At 34.0% G+C, this 22,356-nt stretch overlaps 1 protein-coding gene across 24 annotated transcripts in view; it reads left to right on the top strand.

Annotated features, from left to right (window-relative positions):
* The window catches only part of BCAS3 (BCAS3 microtubule associated cell migration factor), a 576,498-nt gene that overhangs the window by 137,135 nt on the left and 417,007 nt on the right, over positions 1 to 22,356 (top strand). For all 24 annotated transcript variants that reach the window (XM_023652948.2, XM_070227541.1, XM_023652945.2 and 21 more), the window contains 3 exons: positions 2,643 to 2,750; positions 6,251 to 6,327; positions 20,988 to 21,064. In XM_023652948.2, the coding sequence (XP_023508716.1) occupies positions 2,643 to 2,750; positions 6,251 to 6,327; positions 20,988 to 21,064 (262 nt within the window). The remainder of the gene's footprint in view (positions 1 to 2,642; positions 2,751 to 6,250; positions 6,328 to 20,987; positions 21,065 to 22,356) is intronic.

Here is a 22,356-nt window from a genome sequence, read left to right as displayed (position 1 = left end):
CCTTTTATTTCCTTCAGATAAATACCCGTTAGTGGAATTGCTGGTCATGCATATGGTAGTTCTGTTTTTAATTTTTTAAGGAGCCCTCCTTCTGTTTTCCATAGTGGTTGCACCAATTTACATTCCCACCAGCAGTGCACAAGGGTTCTCTTTTTTTCCACATCTTCGCCAACATTTATTTCTTATCTTTTTGGTGATAGCCATTCTAACAGTTGTGAGGTCCTATCTCATACTATGTTAATTGTTGTAGCTTAACAATAAGTCTCATGTATGTAAAGTTCCCCAATCACGTTCTGTAAATTTTCATACAGATTTTAAAATTAGCTTGTCATTGTTAAGTAGGAGTGATAAGAGCAGACAGTTTTACCTGGTTCATGATCTTTTGGGGAAAATGTTTATTCTTTCATCTGTAGGTTTTTTTATAGATGGCCTTCATCAGGTTCAAGAAGTTCTCTTTCATTCCACAACCTTTATTCCTGAGCTAAATGCCTCATCTGGTTTTGTGTTGCTGGATTTGACTTGTTAATATTTTGTTGAGGAATTTTTGGTGTAAATTCATGAGACATATATATATATATCTCTATATCTGTAGTTTCTTTTCTTGTGAAGTATGTTTAGTTTTCAGGTGTTACTGGCCTCATAAAATAAGTTGGGAATTGACTACTCTTCTACCTTAGGAAAGAATTTGTGTAGGATATCTAAATCTTTTTCTTTAAATGATTGATAGAATTTGCAAATTTTTGAGTATTTCTTCTTGAGAAGTTTTAAATTATAAGTTTAATTTCTTTCATAGATACTGGAATATTCAAATTATGTTTCTTTTTAGTTTGTTTTACTTTGTTTTTAAAGAACTAGGTCTTAGTTTCATTTTTTTTCTTTTGTTTACTCAAGTTTTATTTTGTTGATTTCTTCTTGTATTGTATTAATTCTGTCATTCTACTTTCATCGGATTTAACTTGCTCTTCGTTTCCTACTTTCTTAAAGTGGAAACATTGCTCTCTTCATCTGTTCTAGTGTCAAGAACACAGTGTCTGAATTAGTATACCTTTACAATATCAGCCTTACCATGTGGAATGTGTGTCCATGTCCATTTTAGAAGGAAGTCTCATTCCTGGTAGATTTAAAAAAAAAATTTTATTTTTATAGCAGTAACATTGGATTATAATGTTATATAACTTTCAGATGTGCATCATATTATAATTCTAATTCTGTGTTACATCATGTTCACCACCCAAAGACTATTTGTAATCCATCACCACACATATGTGCCTAATCACGCCTTTCACCCTCCTTCCTCCCCACTTCCCCTCTGGTAACCATCAATCCAGTCTCTGTTGCTACGTGTTTGTTTGCCATTGTTTTTATCTTCTACTTATGAGTGAGATCGTATGGTATTTGACTTTCCTCCTCTGACTTATTCACTTAGCATAATATTCTCAAGGTCTATCTATGTTGTCACAAATGGCTGGATTTCATCATTTCTTATGGCTGAGTGGTATTCCATTGTGTGTATATACTACCACATCTTCTTTTATCCATTCCTCCCTTGATGGACGCCTAGGTTGCTTCCAGGCCTTGGCTATTGTGAATAATGCTGCAATGAACATAGGGGTGCATGTATCTTTATGCTTGTGTGTTTTCAAGTTCTCTTGATAAATACCCAGCAATGGAATAGCTGGACCATATGGTAGATCTATTCTCAATTTTCTGAGGAAACCCCATACCATTTTCCATAGCGGCTGCACCAGTTTACACTCCCATTCTGGTAGATTTTTGATTAGAGTTGAACTTTTATCAGTTTAGAAAGTCTGTCATCCTGTGATATATACTTCCATTTATTCTGGTTTTGTTTTGTTTTTGTGTAAATATCTTGAAATATTTCCTTAGCTTTAATCCAGTATATTCGATATTCATATATTCAACATATGATCTGTTTTAAAATTTTTCTTTATAATTGTTTGTCCTTAACTTATAAAAATACAGGTACTGTTATCTAATGATCTTGGTAAATCCACATATTATGTTGAATGGTTTATCTTTGTTGTGGTGTTGGCTGTATATGTATTTCTACTTACAGATTTCTTTCGGGGGGGGGGGTGGTTATACTTATATAATCAAGTTCTCAGCAAATAATGACAGGTTTATTTCTTCCGTGTAGTAATTTGTTTTCTTGCCTTATGCACAGGACCTTCCATACTCTGTTGAATAGAAGTGGCAATAATGAGTATTCTTGTCTATTTCTTGATTTTAGGATGAAAACTTTCAATATTTTACCATTATATGTGATTGCTAGTTTTTGTTAGTTTTCAGATTGGTATCCTTTATGAGGTTAATGAAATATTTCTTATCATGAGTTGGTTTTTAATTTTATCAAATTCCTTTCTGCATTTATTCAGATAATTTATGATTTTTCTTTTGTATGGTACTAATTTGATGACTCTGTTTCATTTTTTTTTCTTTCCCTAAGTTTGCATTCCTGAAATGAGTTGATTGGAATATATTATGATCTTTTTTAATAGTTCAAATCAACTTGCTTATATTAATAAGAGCTTTTAAGATTATGTTAATAAGAAAATGTAGAGTAGAGTTTACTGGCCCTCTCACCTAGTTAAAAATAATGGCTTTTGTCTTTTTTTTTTTAGAACAAGTCCACCTTACTGTTGTGTGGATCTATATTCACTTCGTACTGGGGAGATGGTCAAGTCCATTCAGTTTAAAACACCTATCTATGATCTCCATTGCAACAAGCGGTAAGCATTTTTTCATGTGCCTCTGGTACAGGGTAACATACCTCCTGGGCATGTAGAGCTCTACCAATATCATTGACTATCTTCGATTTATTTTTTAAACGTCACAAAACACCTTCTGAGTTCTGACAAATAGAGTAGCCCTTAAGATTTCTTTTTTTTTTTTTTTTAAAGATTTTATTTTTTCCTTTTTCTCCCCAAAGCCCCCCGGTACATAGTTGTATATTCTTCGTTGTGGGTCCTTTTAGTTGTGGCATGTGGGACGCTGCCTCAGCGTGGTTTGATGAGCAGTGCCATGTCCGCGCCCAGGATTCGAACCAACGAAACACTGGGCCGCCTGCAGCGGAGCGCGCGAACTTAACCACTCGGCCACGGGGCCAGCCCCGCCCTTAAGATTTCTTAATGAATGTTTTCAGACTTCTAGTCTTGAGCCATTAGTGAATTGTGAATTCAGTCATAACCAGCATTTCAAAGCATAACCATGTTCAGTGAGTCATAACCAGCATTTTAAAAAATGAAATAGAAAAGAATAGAAAGTATCTGAGCAAACAAACAAAGGTTCAGTATTGCTTTGAGGAACCTTTTTATATGTATCATATAACTTTTTAGTATATATAATGTATGTACTTCTATGTCGTTACTGATTTATGATGTGAAATATAATTTTCCTGTTAGCATTCATCAAAACACCAAAAAAGGCTTTTAAGTGTTCTTAATCCTTAAGACTTCGCAGTGGAGCTAAAACAGGCACTAGAAGATTTTCCTTCTTTAAAACCTATTTTGTTAAAATCTCTAGGAAAATGTTCAGATCTGGGTTGAACTTCTACTTGACCTAGTGATAATGAAGAATTAATTTATATAACCACAGAACATTAGAGGAGAAAAGGACCTTAAGAATCTTCTATTACTGAACACGTTCCTTTTACATTTGAGGAGACTGAAGTCCTACAATGGTAAATGTCTTCAGCAAGGTCATGAATGCAAACTATAAATCCTTTATCTCATTAAAAAGCAAACACATGGAACATGGAAAATGAAATATTTTTTGCCATGTCAATATAAAGCACATTTTATAGTAAAAGACTCTAAGGTTAGATTTTAAAGGGATATTTCAAAAAGTGACTCAGGTAAGTTGAATGTAATCCAAGGATAAAGACAGCTGACAAATACAAACTAAAGTAAAAAAACACATGAGCTATGATATTAATGATAAGAGTATTTGAACTCAAGTACAAAAACATTAAACAGGACAAAGAAGAGGAGAGTGTGCAATTCGTAATGAAGATCTAATTATTATGCATATTTATACTTCAAATAATATCAAACTCAAAATTATAGGAAGTAGGAGAAATACTCATATTATTACTGGGATAATGTCATTATCCAGTGACACATCAAATTATTCAAAGTCAACATTATCAAATGGATGGATCCAGTAGGTAATATATTTAACTTGAAAACCTGTAATGATAGGTCTCCTTCAAGTGTTCTTTGTGCTGTCATAAAGTAGATTCCATGTTATGTAGCCAAAGAGAAACTTGAACACGTTTGAAAAGGGAGATAAGTACAAATAGATTTTTGGGTCGCAATTTACTTATATTACAAATACATGAATATACTAGAAAATAGAAAAACAGAATCAAGTTAAATTTTTTGGAAAGTATTTCTTGTATTATTTTTTCAAACTGTTAAAAGGGCTGTGAAGCACAAAATTGTTTTTTTCTTCAACTCTGCACTTGTTCCAAGTACTGCGTTTCTGGATAATGCTCTTGAAAATACAGTTAGGATTTACTTTTCTTACAGCAAATATTTTTGTCTTTCTGTCTTTTAATTTTGGCCATGAAATAATGAAAATATTTAACATTCTAATAGATAGAAATTACCTTGAAAATTAAGAGAGTTTATTTTTTCATAGTCATTGGTGTCCTCATCACAAGTAATTAATGATTATGAAACTTGTGAGTAGGAATAAAAGCAGATAGAAGAGTGATTTATGAATATGAAATATCATCAATGAAAAGTGGAAATGAAGTTCTCTGGATATTTGAGGTAGCAAAGGTTCATATTTTACGTGAATTTTTTTAAAAGGAAAACTATATGAAGATATGTTCCAACAAAAGATCTGTTGATTTGGATACATTATGTAATTTTTTTTTGAATTGATTTTCCAATTAGAAATTGTATGAGTTCAAATGTGGCGAATGCTAGAGGAAAAACTATCGTGTAGATTTCAAGATGCTGTGTAGACTTTATAAGATATCAAGCCTGATTCACCAGGTCTTTGTCTGGTTAATTTTGCATTTGTTTTTGCAAATCAGATGTATGGCATAGTCTTTTGAACTTATCAATATTCATGAAAAATTAAACCTTCCTTGTGGAAATCATTTTGTTACTGTGTTTCGGGGAGGGACTGCTGGATTATATCTTTTTCATCTCTGATTTGTCTTTTCTGCATTTGCTCTCATTTGGGTTTGTCACCTTGTTATTATGGATTCCCTGAGCCCTTTAACCTGGGTCTGATGATTGGTTGGTTTCTTCTGTTAAGTGCCACGATGGAATCATTTATTATGTGTTGTCAGCAGTGTTAAGGATTTTGTTCTGCATCAGTAAATGAACAAGATTAATAAAGTATGCATGTTAAATACAACATTTTTTTCCCTATGCATCATTAACATCTGTTACTCAGATTTACCTTCCCCAAATTTTGAAAAATATACTGAGTATGTTAAATATTTAACAACAATTATAATCTTTTATTTGGTTCTTTAAAATAACTTTGAAATTTGGTATTTATATTAATGTCCTACAAGGAGCAGTACTCTAAAATATAGTTTATAAAATAGCTTCATTTCAGATGTGTTTTAGGAATTTTGGTTTTGAAAAAATTATAACTAAATTATTTTCCTAATTATGTATAAATCTTGGGTTCTGGGAGAAAGATAGTTTATACAGATTCTGATTAAATTTTAATATATTGAGTCAATCAGAAAAGACTCATTTACACTGAATAATAGATATCTGAGTTTTCTTTCTTCCCTTTATTTTTTGCTCGTGTTGGGAAATTCAGCAATCATTTTAAGTGACAGGTTACATAAATCCATTTTATGTTTAATTCCATGACTTTGAGCCAGCACTGGAAAAACACTTTTAGTAAATAGCCAGCACTTTATTGATCTCATACATTCTTAATGAAGATAGATTTATTTGATTTATAATGAATGAAAATAAAATTTTATTTAGAGAAAAATAACTTTTTGAGGTGTAATTTGTTCTCCTGTCACTTTTCTCACTGTATCATTTCTATCTTGATTATATTGAGGATTTTGTTAGATTTTTACATTTTAAGTGGCAGATATTTCTAGTCTAAATGTTATAAGAAATGTTTAATTTTTAAAATTGCATTGGTAGATACTTGTTTCAATCTAGATGATTTAACTTATTTATGGTTCAATTTATAGAATTTCATGTTCACATTTTCTTTTATTTTTTCCCTCTAATTTTAGGATCCTCGTCGTTGTGTTACAGGAGAAAATTGCTGCCTTTGATAGCTGTACTTTCACAAAAAAGTTTTTTGTGACAAGTATGTACCAACTTGATTTGTTTCCTGTCATATGCATATGAGTTTATACTATTTACTTGATAGAATCAGGAAACTAATTGTAATCATAGCATCAGCATGTCATGGGTATTCAGTTATTAGGATAGTCCTGTGTTTCTGGGGATGTCGTATTTAGTACTATAATTTTATGGTATGTATTTTCAACCCGCAACACATTTTCTTCATATTGTTGAGCAAGCTTTGTACTATATTGCGTAAGTTTCTCCTTATTTATCCTCCTTGAGTAGTTGTAGTTAATGTAGGTTCATGTAGCTATGTTATACTTTCAAAGCAGTTGTTAAATTACTTAATTAACATAACATACTTGAGAAAGTAACTGGATTATCGTACATGAGGGATTTGAAACTCAATGAAATGTCTCAGTCTCTCTCCTCCTCTCCCTCCTTCTTTCTACCACCTCTCACAACTTCTACTACTGCCCAGAAGTGCAGAAATAAGCATAGAATGGATACACACACAAAGAGAAAGAAAGAGATTGATGTGGTTTTTTTTTTTTAAGCAATTGACTCATGCAGTTGTGGGACCTGGCAAGTCCAAGATTAGTAGGGCAGCCCAGATGGATAGAAATTACAGCAGGAGTTGAGTCTGAAGGAAGTCTGCAGTTAGAATTTGTTTTTTTTCCACTACAGTCTAGTAAAACAATAATTCCCACTCTTGTCTTATGTTTTAGCTTTGTCAACTCACCATCCAAACTATAGCTAGTTTCCCAGAGAGTCTGATATGTATATGCTACAGAAATAGTTCTCTTGCCACAGATCTCAGTTTTGTTATGACTAGGGAATCCCAATCATATTGCTGCATCTTCTGAAATATTACACCTATTTTCACACTTATTCATTAGATGTTTACCTAATATCTACCATGTATTAAGCACTGGGTAATTGACATTATTCCTTTCTGTAAGAGCTCATATTCTTGATATAATTAATACATTAGAGTCTATACATAATTGTGTATATTATATACTATGTTTTACACTATATGTAACAATATGATAATTAATTATAACACATATTTATCATTTTGTAGACTGTGAAGAATACAACTCATCTCCTTGAGCTTGTAATCATTTCATCAGAGATCACAAAGATAATAACAGAGATCCTGTTTCATTGAGTTATTTTTTGTTTTATCACAAAGCCTAATGTACACCATTTACAGATTTACATTAGTATCTCCAGTACCTAGGACGTTGGCTGGCGCAGTGTAGCTCTTGTTAACTATTTCTTGAACGAATGAATACGTGAACCCAATTATCAGTCATTTATTTTGTGCTGATCAGAAATTTATTGATACTTTAATAATTATTAAATGTACATAAGTACAATACATGTCTTATTGTTATATCTATATGTTAAATAAATTAAAAGTTTTGGGGGAGCATGTATTCGTTAATAATATCTTCATTCACAAGTGTAGTATATACATAATATGGGAAGCTTTGGATATTGCATGGCCTGTTTTAGTATATTTATTCTTTGTTCTTATCCAGGTCTTATGCATTAATATATTATATTATATTTGTATTACTTATAATTAAAACAACTAGAGAAAAAAGCCTATCTAAGGAACCATGTATGAATCTATCCATTTCTTCCAAGTATGTGGGTTACAGAGGAGTGAATCAACAGAGGATGAACATTGCAGCCAGATTCAGATGCTGCGTTTTCCTGAGCATTTGTCTTTACCTCTTATCAGTAGTCTTCTGCTGTTCATCATTAATCAAAGATATGTGTCTTGGCTTCTGCAAAGGCGGACATCTCTGTTATGGCTTTATTTTAATGTTAGACTTAGAGCCTGTTTTTCTTGGTAGCTGCTTTCACTTTTTAAAATCTCGTCAGGAGCATACAGACACCTTTTCTTTTCTTTTTAAAAAATAAAGGTAGCTTGTGCTGCCTCAACTGAGTGTTAAATTGGGAAAAAAATCCTAAATCATTATTTGTTGAGACAGTTTATTTAAATGGCAATGTATGTTTTGAAATTTAAACCTCATTTAAACATTAGACTCTACTGGACAGTACATGTTGACAGTAATATTACATTTGCCAATAGGTGTCAGTTTCTTTCTGTGTAATAAATGCTAGTGCATACATTCAGTTGCCACAGTGATTAATGAGAAGTTAATAAATATAAGTAAGTTAATAATGGAGATATTATCTTACAGAGCTTATTTATGTTGTAGTTTTTTTAGTGCATAAGTAAAAAATATAGATTTTCAATAATTAATTTAATATTCAGTATAGAATTTTAAAACAAAAATTAAACCTTATTATAGAAGAGCAGTTTAAAATTAGATTTGTGTATTAAACTTATAGTTAGATTTGAAGGACATAGGCTTTGTAATAATTTTGATAAATTAGAACTGAGAATAGACTTTTCACAGTACTCTGTTTTATTAGACAAATGGGAAAAATTATATATAATAATAGTAATTTTTCAGCTTAGTTGGTCTAATAAAATTTTGCATAGAATGGTGTAGATATAGGTTGTATGTTTAATTATATACCTCTACATGAGTGAAATCCGTTACTACTAATTTGAGTTTCTGTCATTTAAGTAGCAGGTGATAGAAATGTATTTGTTTCAAATAAGGACCTACATATAAGAAGAATTTTTTTAAAAGACCTATTGTACTGTAGGCTATAAATACAATTTATTTTAAAATAGCTTTGATTTTGTACATTGATGATATTTGCAGCTTTTCTGGAAGAGTATTTTGCAGTAGAATAATTTGTTTGTGGAATGTCCTAACTTGGATCAACTTACAGATTTTTCTGTCTGACACTAAAAAAAGTAAATATGTAAAGCTTTTGAGTAAGTTTGCAGAATCAATATAAAAACGGGCACATTTTCAAAGAAATCAATTAAATTTCATATTTTTCTGGGATTTTATAATAACTTCTCAATGTAACCATTTATAGTGAAAATACCTTTAAGCAGAAGAGGGAATAGAGTATCCTTTCTTCCTAGTTTTCATTCTTACTTTAAATTATGAAGTTCTGGATGAAAGAAGGTGAATTTTTAGTCACCTTAAAATGGAATTCTGCTTATTTGATAAATCGTGGTTACTTAGTAGTATAGCTAAAATATTGTATTTTGTTAAATTAGTAATTCCACAGAAATACCATTTCATCTCCTATTAATGTCATTTTCTAAAAAAGTTTTCTTTTGGGAAATATGTACCATTATTTGAAGAAAGTTGTATAACAAACCACCGTGTACTTACCATCTAGTTTCAACAATCATCAACTCATGCACAATCTTTTTCATTTATACCTTTCCCCAATTATTTTGAAGCATATTCCAGACATTATGTAATTTAATCTGAGCATACTCTATTGTCTATATCTAAATGATATGAACTTACAAAATCATGTTTTATGTATTACCAAATGATCATATAATTTATCTTCTAAACTGAAGTCTTTTGATTTGAATAAATGCCATACTTGATTTAACTCTGGTCCACAAGTGTAAACTAGAAATGTCCTGGGCCAATAGGGCCATTTTGTACATTTCTTATCAACTGAACTCCCAAAGTTTTTGGCATATGAAAACTTTCTTCATCAAAGTCTAATGTCCTTGCTGAATCTTTATTTTTGTAACTCATTTTCATGCTGCTTATGCTACATTTACTTTGAACTACTCACTATTCTCAGTTCTTTGCAGGTGCTTTGTTGCCTTGTTCTCCTGCCTGAAATAGCCTTTTCACTAAGTCCTCTTTCCCCACAGTGTCTTAACCCTACATCTTTCTAGGCCCAGTGTAGACACTAGTTCTTATATGAAATATTTCCTGACCCCCTTAGCGTAAAGCAGCCTCTGCTTTTCTAAATTCCCAAAGATATCGATTCCCAAAGTCTGTCTTCAAAACACTAGACATTTAACATGCTGTGCAAATCAGGATGCCCTGGTCAAATATACTTAGGAAATGCAGCCTTCTATTGGAGAATGGCCGTGGTGATTAGCATTTTAATCTGTTTAAATTTATTTACTACATTTTTATATTTCCCAGATTGATTTGATTACAGACCTCTTTTGTTACCCAACACCCTCTGGGAAGGCTTTTATAACATGAAATTTCTGCCTCTGTTAAGATACTTATTTTCTGTCTCATTGTATGCATTTTCTGTCTACTTGTTCTATCTTTGCTACTAGACAGTAATCTCTTTGAGATCAAAGTTATTCAGCTTTATTTGGATTAAGGAAGTAAGGTCCATCACGGAAGATATAATATATCCATTATGTTTTAGCTAACTTAAAAATATCACTGATGTTTATTTTTGCTTCTTAAAGTCATAAAACTCAGTTTACTAAAGATGAAAACATTTATCACGACTATATTCTGGTTTCAAAGCATCAGTGGTACTTTTCCAGCTTGTTTAGTTAGCCATAATGCTTGAGAATGTAGTGCAGTTCTGTCAAAAGTTATCAGTTGAGAAAGAAAATTATTCATATAGGATCAGTACTGGTCTCCAGGGGAAGTGATATAGGCCTGAGCTGGAAATTGACAAGTAAGTGTGTGGTGGATATTTAAAGGAATGAATATATGTATGCATGTATGAGTGAAGTTTCTCTCTTACGTATCATGTTGGAGTAAATCCAGAAACTTTCTAAAGTGAATTTATATGAAAATTATATCTTTCTTGTCATCGGCTCTTGCGTCTCTCTCTCCAGTATCTGGAGTATTGTTTACTCTTTTGGAGTAGGGCTTCTATTTTATGAGCCTTTAGCAAGCATGAAATAGCAATTAAGTTTAATAAAAATGAATGGGAGGCTGAGTTATTGCTCTTTCTTAATGCCTTTGTTCTTTGTTTCTTAGTTAATATCCTTTTGGGACATTTTTGCCATGTAGTTTTAACTGCTCCCCTCTGCTCTACTGGACCCACTGAATAGTCAAAACCAGTATTATTAAAGTATTAGTCTCTCTTGTATTCTCTGAATTGTTCATGATAGGAAGATGATATCTGGAAGGACAGTTGTTCTGGTATTATGGTCAGGTACTGTGTAAGTGGCATGCAGCTTATAAGTAAGTCCTGGTCAACTGGCTTGAGGCCCCCAGTAGTGAATTTTCAGTAATTCCTGACCCATTAGGATTATCACTTGTTCTCTCAGAGTAGTGTTTGTAAAATGGCACTCATGGTTTGGGGATGCCATACAGTCTATTTAGTGTGGATTTCATTAAATCTGGAATGTATGTTACTTAAAATATTGAAAAATAGAGTAGTACAGTCATGCATCACTTACCAATGGGGATACATTCTGAGACATACGACATTAGGCGATTTCGTCTTTGTGCGAGCATCATACAGTGTACTAAAGGAGAACAAAATTTACACCTGAAAATGTGTCTCTTTAACATGAGGATTATTTCAGCCTGATTTTTTTTTTAAAGATTTTATTTTTTTCCTTTTTCTCCCCAAAGCCCCCAGGTACATAGTTGTATATTCTTAGTTGTGGGTCCTTCTAGTTGTGGCATGTGGGATACTGCCTCAGCGTGGTTTGATGAGCAGTGCCATGTCCACGCCCAGGATTCGAACTGACGAAACACTGAGCCTCCTGCAGCGGAGCGCGCGAACTTAACCACTCGGCCACGGGGCCTGCCCCCTAGCCTGATTATTTTTAAGAATCAAAAGATTCAGAAAGTTTTTCTTGTTACCACCTCCTTAACTGCCTAAAGGAATTCAGGTTAAAAAAACCTATCTCAGGAAGCAAGCCATCACCTTAGCATAATATAAACTAGGTGGTAGGCAGGGAGGAACCTGGAAAAGCCTGTGTTTGGGGCTCACTTCTGTGTTCTTGGTGTTTCTGTATGGCCAAACACTTGTTTTCCAAATGTTTGCTTCTTGTCACCCACCTGTGAATTGCCTTCATTCCCTTTGAAGTCCCTGACTCTCCCCACCCCCAATATCTTCATTTGTCTTTAGCTGAGGAGGGTATTTAAGGTGAGAGCTGCAGCCATTTTGGTGAGTTACTTGGTTTTTCTGGATTTCTCCCTTGCATACACGTTATTAAACTTTTGTTTGTTTTCTTCTGTTTATTTGTCTCATGTCAATTTAATTCTTAGACCAGCCAGAACCTGGAAGGGTAGAGGGAAATTTCTTTCTCCCCTCCAGTACTTATACAAACCCAGATGGTACAGCCTGCTACACACCTAGGCTATATGGTACTAATCTTATGGGACCATCATTGTATATCCAGTCCGTTGTCGGCTGAAAAGTCTTTATGTGGCACATGACCGTGTGAAGGTACAGCTGTCATTTGTAGAGATAAATGATGGAAATAAGTGTAATAAACTGTGTATTAAAACCCAGTGATAAATGATGGAAATAAGTGTAATAAACTGTGTATTAAAACCCAGTGATATCTTTTGAGGACGGATGTTTAGCATAGTTGTCAGAAGGCAGGACACTGCATAACCTTGGGAGGACAGGTCTGGAAGCAGTGTGGAAGGAAGCTTTAGGGATTCTGTAATGCTCTACTTTTTGTTTTGGATGCTGCTTATATATGTGTGTTTGTTTAACTTGTTGATTTGGGTACTTCTATCTGTATGTTATATTTAAATACATAGTTTACATTAAAAAAGAGTTCAGAAGAGCTGGCCTTGTGGTGCAGTCAAGTTCGGCATGTTCTGCTTTGGTGGCCTGGGTTTGTGGCTTTGGATCCCGGGCACGGACTTATACCACTTGTCAGCCACTCTGTTGTGGCAACCAACATATAAAGTAGAAGAAGATTGGTACCGATGTTAGCTCAGGGCCAATCTTGCTCAGCCAAAGAAAAAAGTTCAGAAAGCATCAACACCACCAAAAGTTTGTGATTTCTTTCCTCATACTCTGAATACTGTTTATCGTGACATTTCACAACAAGTCTGCCCTACCCCTTCATCTGTGAATGCCCTGACCAATAGTGGTAATATAACTCATTTCATACTTCCGTTAAGAAGTGTTTCATTCTTAGTTACATTTTATTTTACTCAATTTGAAAACCCTAGAGACCAGATTTATGCAAGTGATGTTAGGTTGGTAAGATTGATGATATTTGGCAGACATTTGTATGAAGAAATTTAGGTTCTTTTCTTTGAAATACAACTTCATTTAAAGTAGTTTATATCAACATTTCAAACAAAATTTAACATGACCTAATATTAAAAATCAAGGAAAAAGTGGAGCCATTTCCTAACTTGACAGAAGCTTACTTTAATCTCTACATCTTCCCCACCGTTCCTTTACATAGACTGAAACTTTTGGCAGGTGGAAAGAGGCATGGTATAGATTATATTTGTTTCTCTGAATTTGGGTTATTCCATGCATATAAGCCAGTTTTGCCTGGGACACTGAAAAGATGCAGAATATAGGGATTGGAAGACAGGGGAGCAAGTGGGCATGCTGAGAATAACATTTGTGGTAGTCCATTTGCCGTGCCACATAGTTTTTCTCCATTGATTGGTTTCTACTTCTTAAAGAACAAGCACCAAATCTTGTGTAAAATGACAAATTCTCCACTTAATGAGGATATTGTTTTGATTATGCAAGCATTTTATAATACAATTGTGAGTGCCTTAGTTATGTATGAATACAATGATGGGGCTGTAAAATAAGTAGAGACAGCTGTGTCCATCAGAGAAAGCATCATGGGAATTTGTGCCAAAGGGTGGACGGATCAGGTAAAGAGAGCTGATAGAGAACTAGAAAGGGAATGCAGCCAATATGATGAGAAAGGAGACACCTTTGTATTTGGCTGTACAGAAAAGGTGGCCTTGAGCAGCTGTCTGATGTGGAAATCTAAAACCCAGGTATGGTTAGGAAAACAAAAGACACAGACTGATAGATGTCATTAGCAGTCATTTCCCATGTGCTTAAATTAAAAGGTAGATATGAAGTCCCCAGAGAGACCAAAGGATTGCACAGTAAGGAACTCTTTCCATTGGCCTCTCGTTTGTACTTTGAGAAGGAAAATTTATTACTTACAATCCTAATGTTATTTCTCAGTGTTAATATGTGTGTTCGTCATTTATGTTAATGATGAATAACAAATGTAGGAAATGAATTTAAAGAATTTTTAAATTCAAAATTATTTTTAATTTTGGAAAGAGGACCTTTCCTTTTTATGTTTAGGAGCAAATTTGTAACATTTATAAAAAGAAGGGATTGGCAGGTTAATGCGAGATCTAAGCTAAGTTCAAGTTAAAAGTCAAATCTATCCCTGTTCTTTTGGGTCCTCATCCATATGTGATGCAATCTGCCACCAGGATGTTTTCACAGCCCAGGCAGGTGCCCAGTACATGGTGGGCATTCAGTGAATATGTGTGCAGTGAACTAAATTGTGACTTTCCTATTCTCTGCTCATAATTCCTACTCATTGAGTCTTACAATGGCAGTGCTCTTAAATTCGTAATATGTTTCATATAGATGAAAAATAAAGCAAAAATTAATCAGAAGTTTTCAATTCAAAGCTCATGGAACCTTAAGAGTGTCATTAATCAGCTGTTAGATGGTCAAATAAATATCTGAAGTGGCATTTAATATTTTATGTGCTTGTATGTCTTTCTGGAGAGGGTGTTCGTAGATTTTTCTGGACTTCATACATACAAGTCTTTTGTGACTGGTGGTTTTCTCTGAACATGGATGTAATCACATTGCATGTTGTAGGATCTATCAGGGTTTTTGTTTTTGTATTTTTTTTTTTCTTTTTTAATGACAGTTTTTTTTAGAGGAGTTTTAGGCACAGCAAAATAGAGCAGAAGTTACAGAGATTTCCCGTGTATCTCCATCCCCACACATGCATAGTCTCCCCCATTATCAACGTTACTCACGAGAGTGGTGCATTTGTTACAGTGGATATACCTACATTAACATGTCGTTATCACTCAGAGTCTGTAGTTTACCTGTGGGTTCACTCTAGGTGTTACACATTCTGTGGGTTTGGATAAATGTGTAATGCCATATATCCATCATTGTAATATCACACAGAGTATTTTCACTGCCCTGAAAACTTCTGTACTCTGTCTATTCATCTCTGCCCTCCCTGTTCCCCTTAGTAACCACTGATCTTTTTATTATCTCCATAGTTTTGCATTTCTTAAAAGGTCATATAGTTTGAATCATGCAGTATGCAGCCTCCTCAGATTGTCTTCTTTCATTTAGTAATATGCATTCAAGGTTCCTCCATGTCACTACCCAACTTCAAGATTTGCTATAAAGCTACTGTAATCAAGACAGTATGGTACTGGCAAAAGAACAGAGAAATAGATCAATGGAACAGAATAGAGAGCCGAGAAGTAGATCTTTGAGCAAGCAGCAAAGATAGTACAATGGAGCAAAGATATTCTCTTCAACAAATGGTTCTGAAACAACTGGACATTCACATGCAAAACACTGAATCTAGACACAAACCATACATCCTTTGCAAAAATTAACTCGAAATTGATTTCAAATCTAAATGTAATACACAAAAGTATAAAATTTGTAGAATATAATGTGGGAAAAAACCTAGATAACCTTGGGTATGGTGATGACTTTTTAGATACAACACCAAAGGCAGAATTTATGAAAGAAACAATTGATAAGGTGGACTTCATTAAAATTGAAAACGTCGGGGGCCAGGCCTGGTGGCACAGCAGTTAAGTTCACATGTTCCACTTCTGCGGCCCGAGGTTTGCCAGTTTGGATCCCGGGTGCGGACATGGCACCACTTGGCAAGCCGTGCTGTGTCAGGCGTCCCACATATAAAAAAGTAGAGGAAGATGGTCACGGATGTTAACTCAGGGCCGGTCTTCCTCAGCAAAAAGAGGGAGGATTGGCAGCAGATGTTAGCTCAGGGCTAATCTTACTCAAAAAAAATTAAAAATTAAAAATTAAAAAAAATTAAAAACTTCTGCTCTGTAAAAGACAATGTCAAGAGAATGGGAAGACAAGCCACAGACTTGGAGAAAATGTTTGTAAAAGGCACATCTAATAAAGCACTGTTATCCAAAATATACAAAGAACTCTTAAAACTCAACAAGAAGAAAGCAGACAACCTGATTAAAAAATGGGCCAAAGACCTTAATAGATACCTCACCAAAAAAGATGTGCAGATAGCAAATAAAATGAAAAGATACTCCACGTCGTGTGTCATCAGAGAAATTCAAATTCAAACAACAGTGAGATACCACCATACACCTGTTAGACTGGTCAAAATCCAGAACACTGACAACACCAAATGCTGGCAAAGATGTGTGGAGCAATAGGAACCCTCATACATTGCTGGTGGGAATGCAAAACTGTACAGCCACTTTGGAGAACAGTTTGGTAGTTTTTTACAAAAATAGGTATATGCTTATCATATGATCTAGCAGTCACACTCCTTGGTATTTACCCAAAGGAATTGAAAACTTATATCTCCTTTGAAAACCCTCACACAGGTGTTCATAGCAGTTTTATTTCTATTGCCAAAACGTGGAAGCAACCAAGATGTTCGTGAGTTGGTGAATGGATAAATAAACTGTGGTATATCCAGACAATGGTTATTATATTCTTTGTTTCTTTTTATTGCTGAGTAATATTCCATTGTATGGATAATCCCACATTTTTTCTATTCATCAGGTGCTGGACATTTAGTTTGTTTCCATTTTGGTGCTATTATGAATAATGCTTTCATGAATGAAAGATTTTTATGATGATATATATTTTCAGTTCTCTTAGATATAGAATTCGTGTGGAAATATGTTTTCATTTCTCTTGTGGACGTACCTGGGAGTCTAATTGCTGGGTCACATGGTAATCATATCCTTAAACTACTTGAAGAGCTGCCAGGCGGAGTGACTGCACCATTTTACATTCCCACCAACAGTGTATGAGGGTTCCAATTTTTCCATGTTATCGTCAATGATTGTTCTTATCTTTCTTTGATTATAGCCATCCTGTTGGTATCTCCTGAAGTAGTATCTGATTATAGTTTTGATTTTCTTTTCCCTGATGGCTAATGATGTAGAGAATCTTTTCATGTGCTTATTTGTTGTCTTATAGCTTCTTTGTCAAATTATATATTGTTATTTGTCTTTTCATTATTGAGTTGTAATAGTTTTGTTTATGTTCTAGATACAGGTTAGTTATCGGATATATATTTTGCAAAACTCTCATTCTATGAGATGTCTCTTCTCTTTCTTGGTGTCTTTTGAAGCACAAAAGTTTTAGTTTTGATGAAGTCCAATTTATCTATTTTTTCTTTTATTACTTGTACTTTTGGTGTCATAAGTATGAAAATACTGCCTAATCTAAGGCTATCAAGATTTACCACTGTGTTTTGCTTCAAGAGGTTAATACTTTTAGCTTTTTCATTTAAGTTTTGGCTCATTTCAAGTTAACGTTTGTATGCTGTGTGAGGTCAGGGTTTAGTTTCATTCTTTTGCATGTGGATATCCATCTGATCCATCATCACTTGTTGAAAAGACTATTTTTTCTCATTGACTTGTCTTGGTCCCCTTGTTGAAAGTCAGTCGACCTTAAATGCAGACATCTCTTTTTTTTAAAAAAAGATCTGAATCTTTTGAGTTGTTCTTACCAAGAAAAATAAGGCAGAATGTTACAGAGAGTAGTTAAATCCCTTATTTTTCAAAATAAGTTCAGATCACCTCCCACTTAGGACCAACTTTCTGGGAGGATGACATCTAAAATTGCATCCGTTTCATGTACCTTTTAAATTACTTCTTTAGAATGGAAGAATCTTGATTTAGTGTACTTTTCTTGAATTTTACCTGTATTTAAATTTGGAACTCTGAGTTTTTAAATATCCGCTTGTCTTTTACTTTGTCAGAAACATTGTAAACATGTTTGAGTTAGTCCTTGTATTCCAGAGGTTTGAGTTTTTTTCCTTCCCTTGTTTTCAAAGTTTAGCTGGAGGCAATGGTTAATCTTTAAAGGAGTCATGCTTATAGAGCTGGGATAGTGCTGAGTGGCCGATGTTCTGCTCATTCCAGCTGTAAAATGTTTTTTGGAGAGCAGAAAAACAACTTGCTTTCATTCCAATACACTATAATTCTTGAGGTCCACTGAGTTTCTGAAAACATTGACTCAAAAAGTGAAGTGAAGGATTGTAGACTACATTTTTCCATAGTATCCTTTAGTATTTGGAAAGGAGAATATGCTTATTAGGGTCTGTTGCAGCAAAATGGTTATCAGAATTAACCGAGAGTTAGATCATGGTGACTTTAAGGTTCAGGAGATTAGCTGTCTCTAATTTAATGCCACATTTCATAGGTATTTATTTCTGTTTTCCAGCTGCTTCCTTTTTTCATGACTTTTTGAAAGGGGGAAGCTTTCTTATAGACCATATTTATACTCATTTCTCTGGCTCTGAAAATATCTATGGAATATGTGTATGCACATATATAAAAGTACATTTTTGTATGAATGAGATTAGTTTACTCAATGGGAATCTAATAATGAAATCTGTTATGTAAATACTCCACAATATATTGTTAGAGTGTGTTGCCTTTGTGTTATTTTAGTGGGCCTTTGTCCTATGTATGTATCCATAATAGATGTTCATAATATGCATTCAGTGGATGTAATAATATCACGGTTACCCAGAGGTCAATTTTCCAAAAACCCAAAACATTCCAAACACACCTCTTTAAACCTTGAAATGAACAAAAAGTGTTTTTAAATGATGAGCAAAAAAAAGCTTATATCTTTTCTTTCACATGACATATGGTCTTTCTCTCAGGGTCATTATCTTCTTTATAAGTTCTTTATCTTCTTTCAAAATGAAAACTCAAAGTAGATAGTAGTTGAAGGAGCTGAAGTGAAAACTACTGTATAATGGAACCAACAGCAATGTGTGCTGCTAGTGCTGGTGAACACAGGGACACTAACATTTCAGAGTGATGACATTGCTACTCAAAAGGCTTTTTGAATTCAAGCAAGCATGTAAATACATTTAAGAAAAATTTCTATTAAAAAATGGCTTTAAAATGAAATCTAGTTCATAGCTGAGCACACTATTTTAATATTTGAAAATTTTTCTTGTGTAGATGACTTTTTTGCCAGTACCTTATAAATCTGCTTTGATTAATTTAGGTGCATTGTTTAAATTATTTAAACATCCTTATTAAGCTATTGTTCAGATATCATTCTAGGCATGAGAGATTCAGCAGTGAACAAAACAGACACAAATCCTTGACCTTACATATTCCTGTAGACAAGAGTGAGGAAGATGAAAAATAAACAAAAAAATAATAAATATATCACAGAACATATAAGTTATTTTTATTTTTGTCAGTGAATGTTGAAGTAGTTAATCATTCTTCTTTTTCTTACTAATAAGTATGCTTTTGGATAAAAGACTATCGTACTTTGATAACTACTCTTCCTAGGATCAATAACATAAACTGGGACTGCCTGCTGGGCAGATGTGCAGTTTATAATTCAGATCATGTTATTTTTTGCTACTATACTTTTGTGTTTCATGTAATGTAGCTTTTTTTTTTGCCATGAGAAGAAAAAGTTTTTGTTATAAAACTTGTGTGTCTCATGATTGTGTAAATTTAGATTCCAAATCGAGACTGAAACTATTGAATAGATAACCTCAGTTTGATCATCTATGGTACATTTTAGAGAAAAACATTTGTGAAAATATTAACCAGATACTTGTGGAATGATAAACCAGCAGTTCTGTAGGTTAGGCTTTTCGTGCTCTTTGATTCTCCGATCTTCCTTGAGTAGTCCCTTCAAAGCAGTTTTGTGAGACCGTGGAATGTTATTTTGTGTAGTTGACAGATGAGGGTGTTAGACTCAGAGACCTTATTGTCATAGCCAGGAGGGGAGCTGAGAGCCTGTAGGATGACAGACATGAGTTACACTTGACTGAATTGTGTTGTGTCTTGGTTGGTAGAGTTCAGGAAGATGGCATTGGCGTTTCCATGCATGGATGGTTTCCACTAGTGTTAGGAATATTTATTCTTGTTGAAAGGAGAGAACTGCAAAATAATCCTTCCTACTAGTTTGTTATTGGCTGCGCTGAAAGCGAAAAGAATGAAGTTGAGTGCTTAATGTAAATAGGTAGGAGTATGTAAATTAGTTCCCCAACATGTTTCCACTGAGGCACGCTTTGTGGATTACTTCTCCTCATTGGCTCCATACTTAAGTACTTGTTTTGTTTTGTTTTTTCCACTGTAGTATTGTCATTTCCTTTTAGATGTATGTCTTCTTTATCTGTTGCCCTTAAATTCTTGAACCAATTGTGTCCTTTCTCTTTACTCTCTAAACATTGTTCCTTGACTTAGGAAGTTGTAGACTTATGAGCTTTAAATGTTTCCTCTTAGCTTCTCTCTTGTTCTAGGAAGAACTGTTTAAAATGCACAGTTTTTGGTAAAAGTGATTACCAGTTCTTCCCAGATTTGTTTCTTATTGGAACAGAGTCAAAACCAAAAGGAAACTGTAGAGGAGACAAAAATGAACCTCATTTAGACTACTAAAATAATGATTTATTTAGCTATTAAAATAATGATTAATATTATGGGAATTTAATATGAGAGTTGAAAAAATAAAAACATTTCATTGTTTTGTTTTTATGGCATCAAAATATGATGCACAACAGAAAATTTATTAAGAAACTTCTCAGTGTTGCCATTTGAAATTTTTCAGGCTGCTACCCTTGTCCAGGGCCCAACATGAATCCTATTGCTCTGGGGAGCCGCTGGCTTGCTTATGCAGAAAACAAGGTAAGGCATGGCCCATATTTTGATTATTTGCAATGGAGCAAGTGTTGAAGAATTTTCCAAAGTGATTACCAACCAATAATGAATGTTTTACTTACTAGTTTGCTTTGTTTGATTCAGTTTTGGTTTTAATTGGGCAGTCAATAATTGTCCTGTCTCCCTTCTTGCATAGAAGCCATATTCGGGCTCAACTGTAATTTTCTAGCCTTAGTTGTTTTTTTTTTCCTTTTTCTCCCCAAAGCCCCCTGGTACGTAGTTTCACATTTTCAGTTGTGAGTCCTTCTAGTTGTGGCATGTGGGATGCCGCCCCAGTGTGGCCTGACGAGTGGTGCCATGTCCGCACCCAGGATCTGAACCGGCGAAACCCTGGGCTGCCAAAGTGGAGCTCGCCAACTCAACCGCTCGGCCACAGGGCTGGCCCCAAGGCTTAGTTTTATATAGAGAGCTTTACTCCATTAATCTTAAAGCACTGCATTGATGTTACCACAGTAGTTTCTGTGGAGCTAGCAATCAGGAGGCAGGAATGACTTCTGTTCTTATTGGTAGATTGGGAACCTGACACATAGAATGATTTAATTGACTTTAACTGTATGCCTGCAACTAAATCTAAACAAGAATTCAGCCATTTGTCTTAATAATTAAATCACAGATGCTCACATTTTGTTGAATTTTCCAGTTATTTATCGATTTCATTTATCTATTAAGGTCATCAGAGTAAATGAACATACTTTGTTTATACACTGAATGTTTTATGTCCAATTCAAATCAGAGGGCAAATTTGAATTTTCAGAAAGAAAAAGTTCAATCTTTTTCATGCCATTTAGTGACCTGTGTGTGAATATAGAATGAAATCTAAAAGACATTACAGACTTCAAAGAACATTTTCGTTTTTTGTTTTATTTTTGCTTGTTTGTATAGTTATTGTATATTGAAAGTAATTTGAAATAATATTTAGTGAAGAGTTCTTAACACAAGTCTGGATATGGTAAGTGCAGTAATTATTTCATTGACATGACAGAGCAAGTAAATCTCTAGCCTCTGAAATTCACAAAATCAAGAAACTACTGAAGAAAGTTATTTTTCTAGGTGAATTCCTTGATGCTTTTTCCAAAATTGTGTCTGCTACAGGTAGATATTTTGTATCTTACTGAATGCCATCTTTATGCTGCATCCTGTTCTTTCTTTTGATTTCTTGATTCTCTTTTCAAACAAGACAAGAGGCATACAAGTCATTGTGGTGACATAATGGTATCTTCTAGTGTTTACATCTGTAATAGATTTCCTTGAGTACTGGG

The sequence above is a fragment of the Equus caballus genome, chromosome 11 (genome assembly GCF_041296265.1).
Source record: "Equus caballus isolate H_3958 breed thoroughbred chromosome 11, TB-T2T, whole genome shotgun sequence".
In the NCBI taxonomy this organism is placed as follows: domain Eukaryota; kingdom Metazoa; phylum Chordata; class Mammalia; order Perissodactyla; family Equidae; genus Equus; species Equus caballus.
Note: the sequence above shows the minus strand (reverse complement) of the source record. Positions and strands in the feature narration are given on the sequence as shown.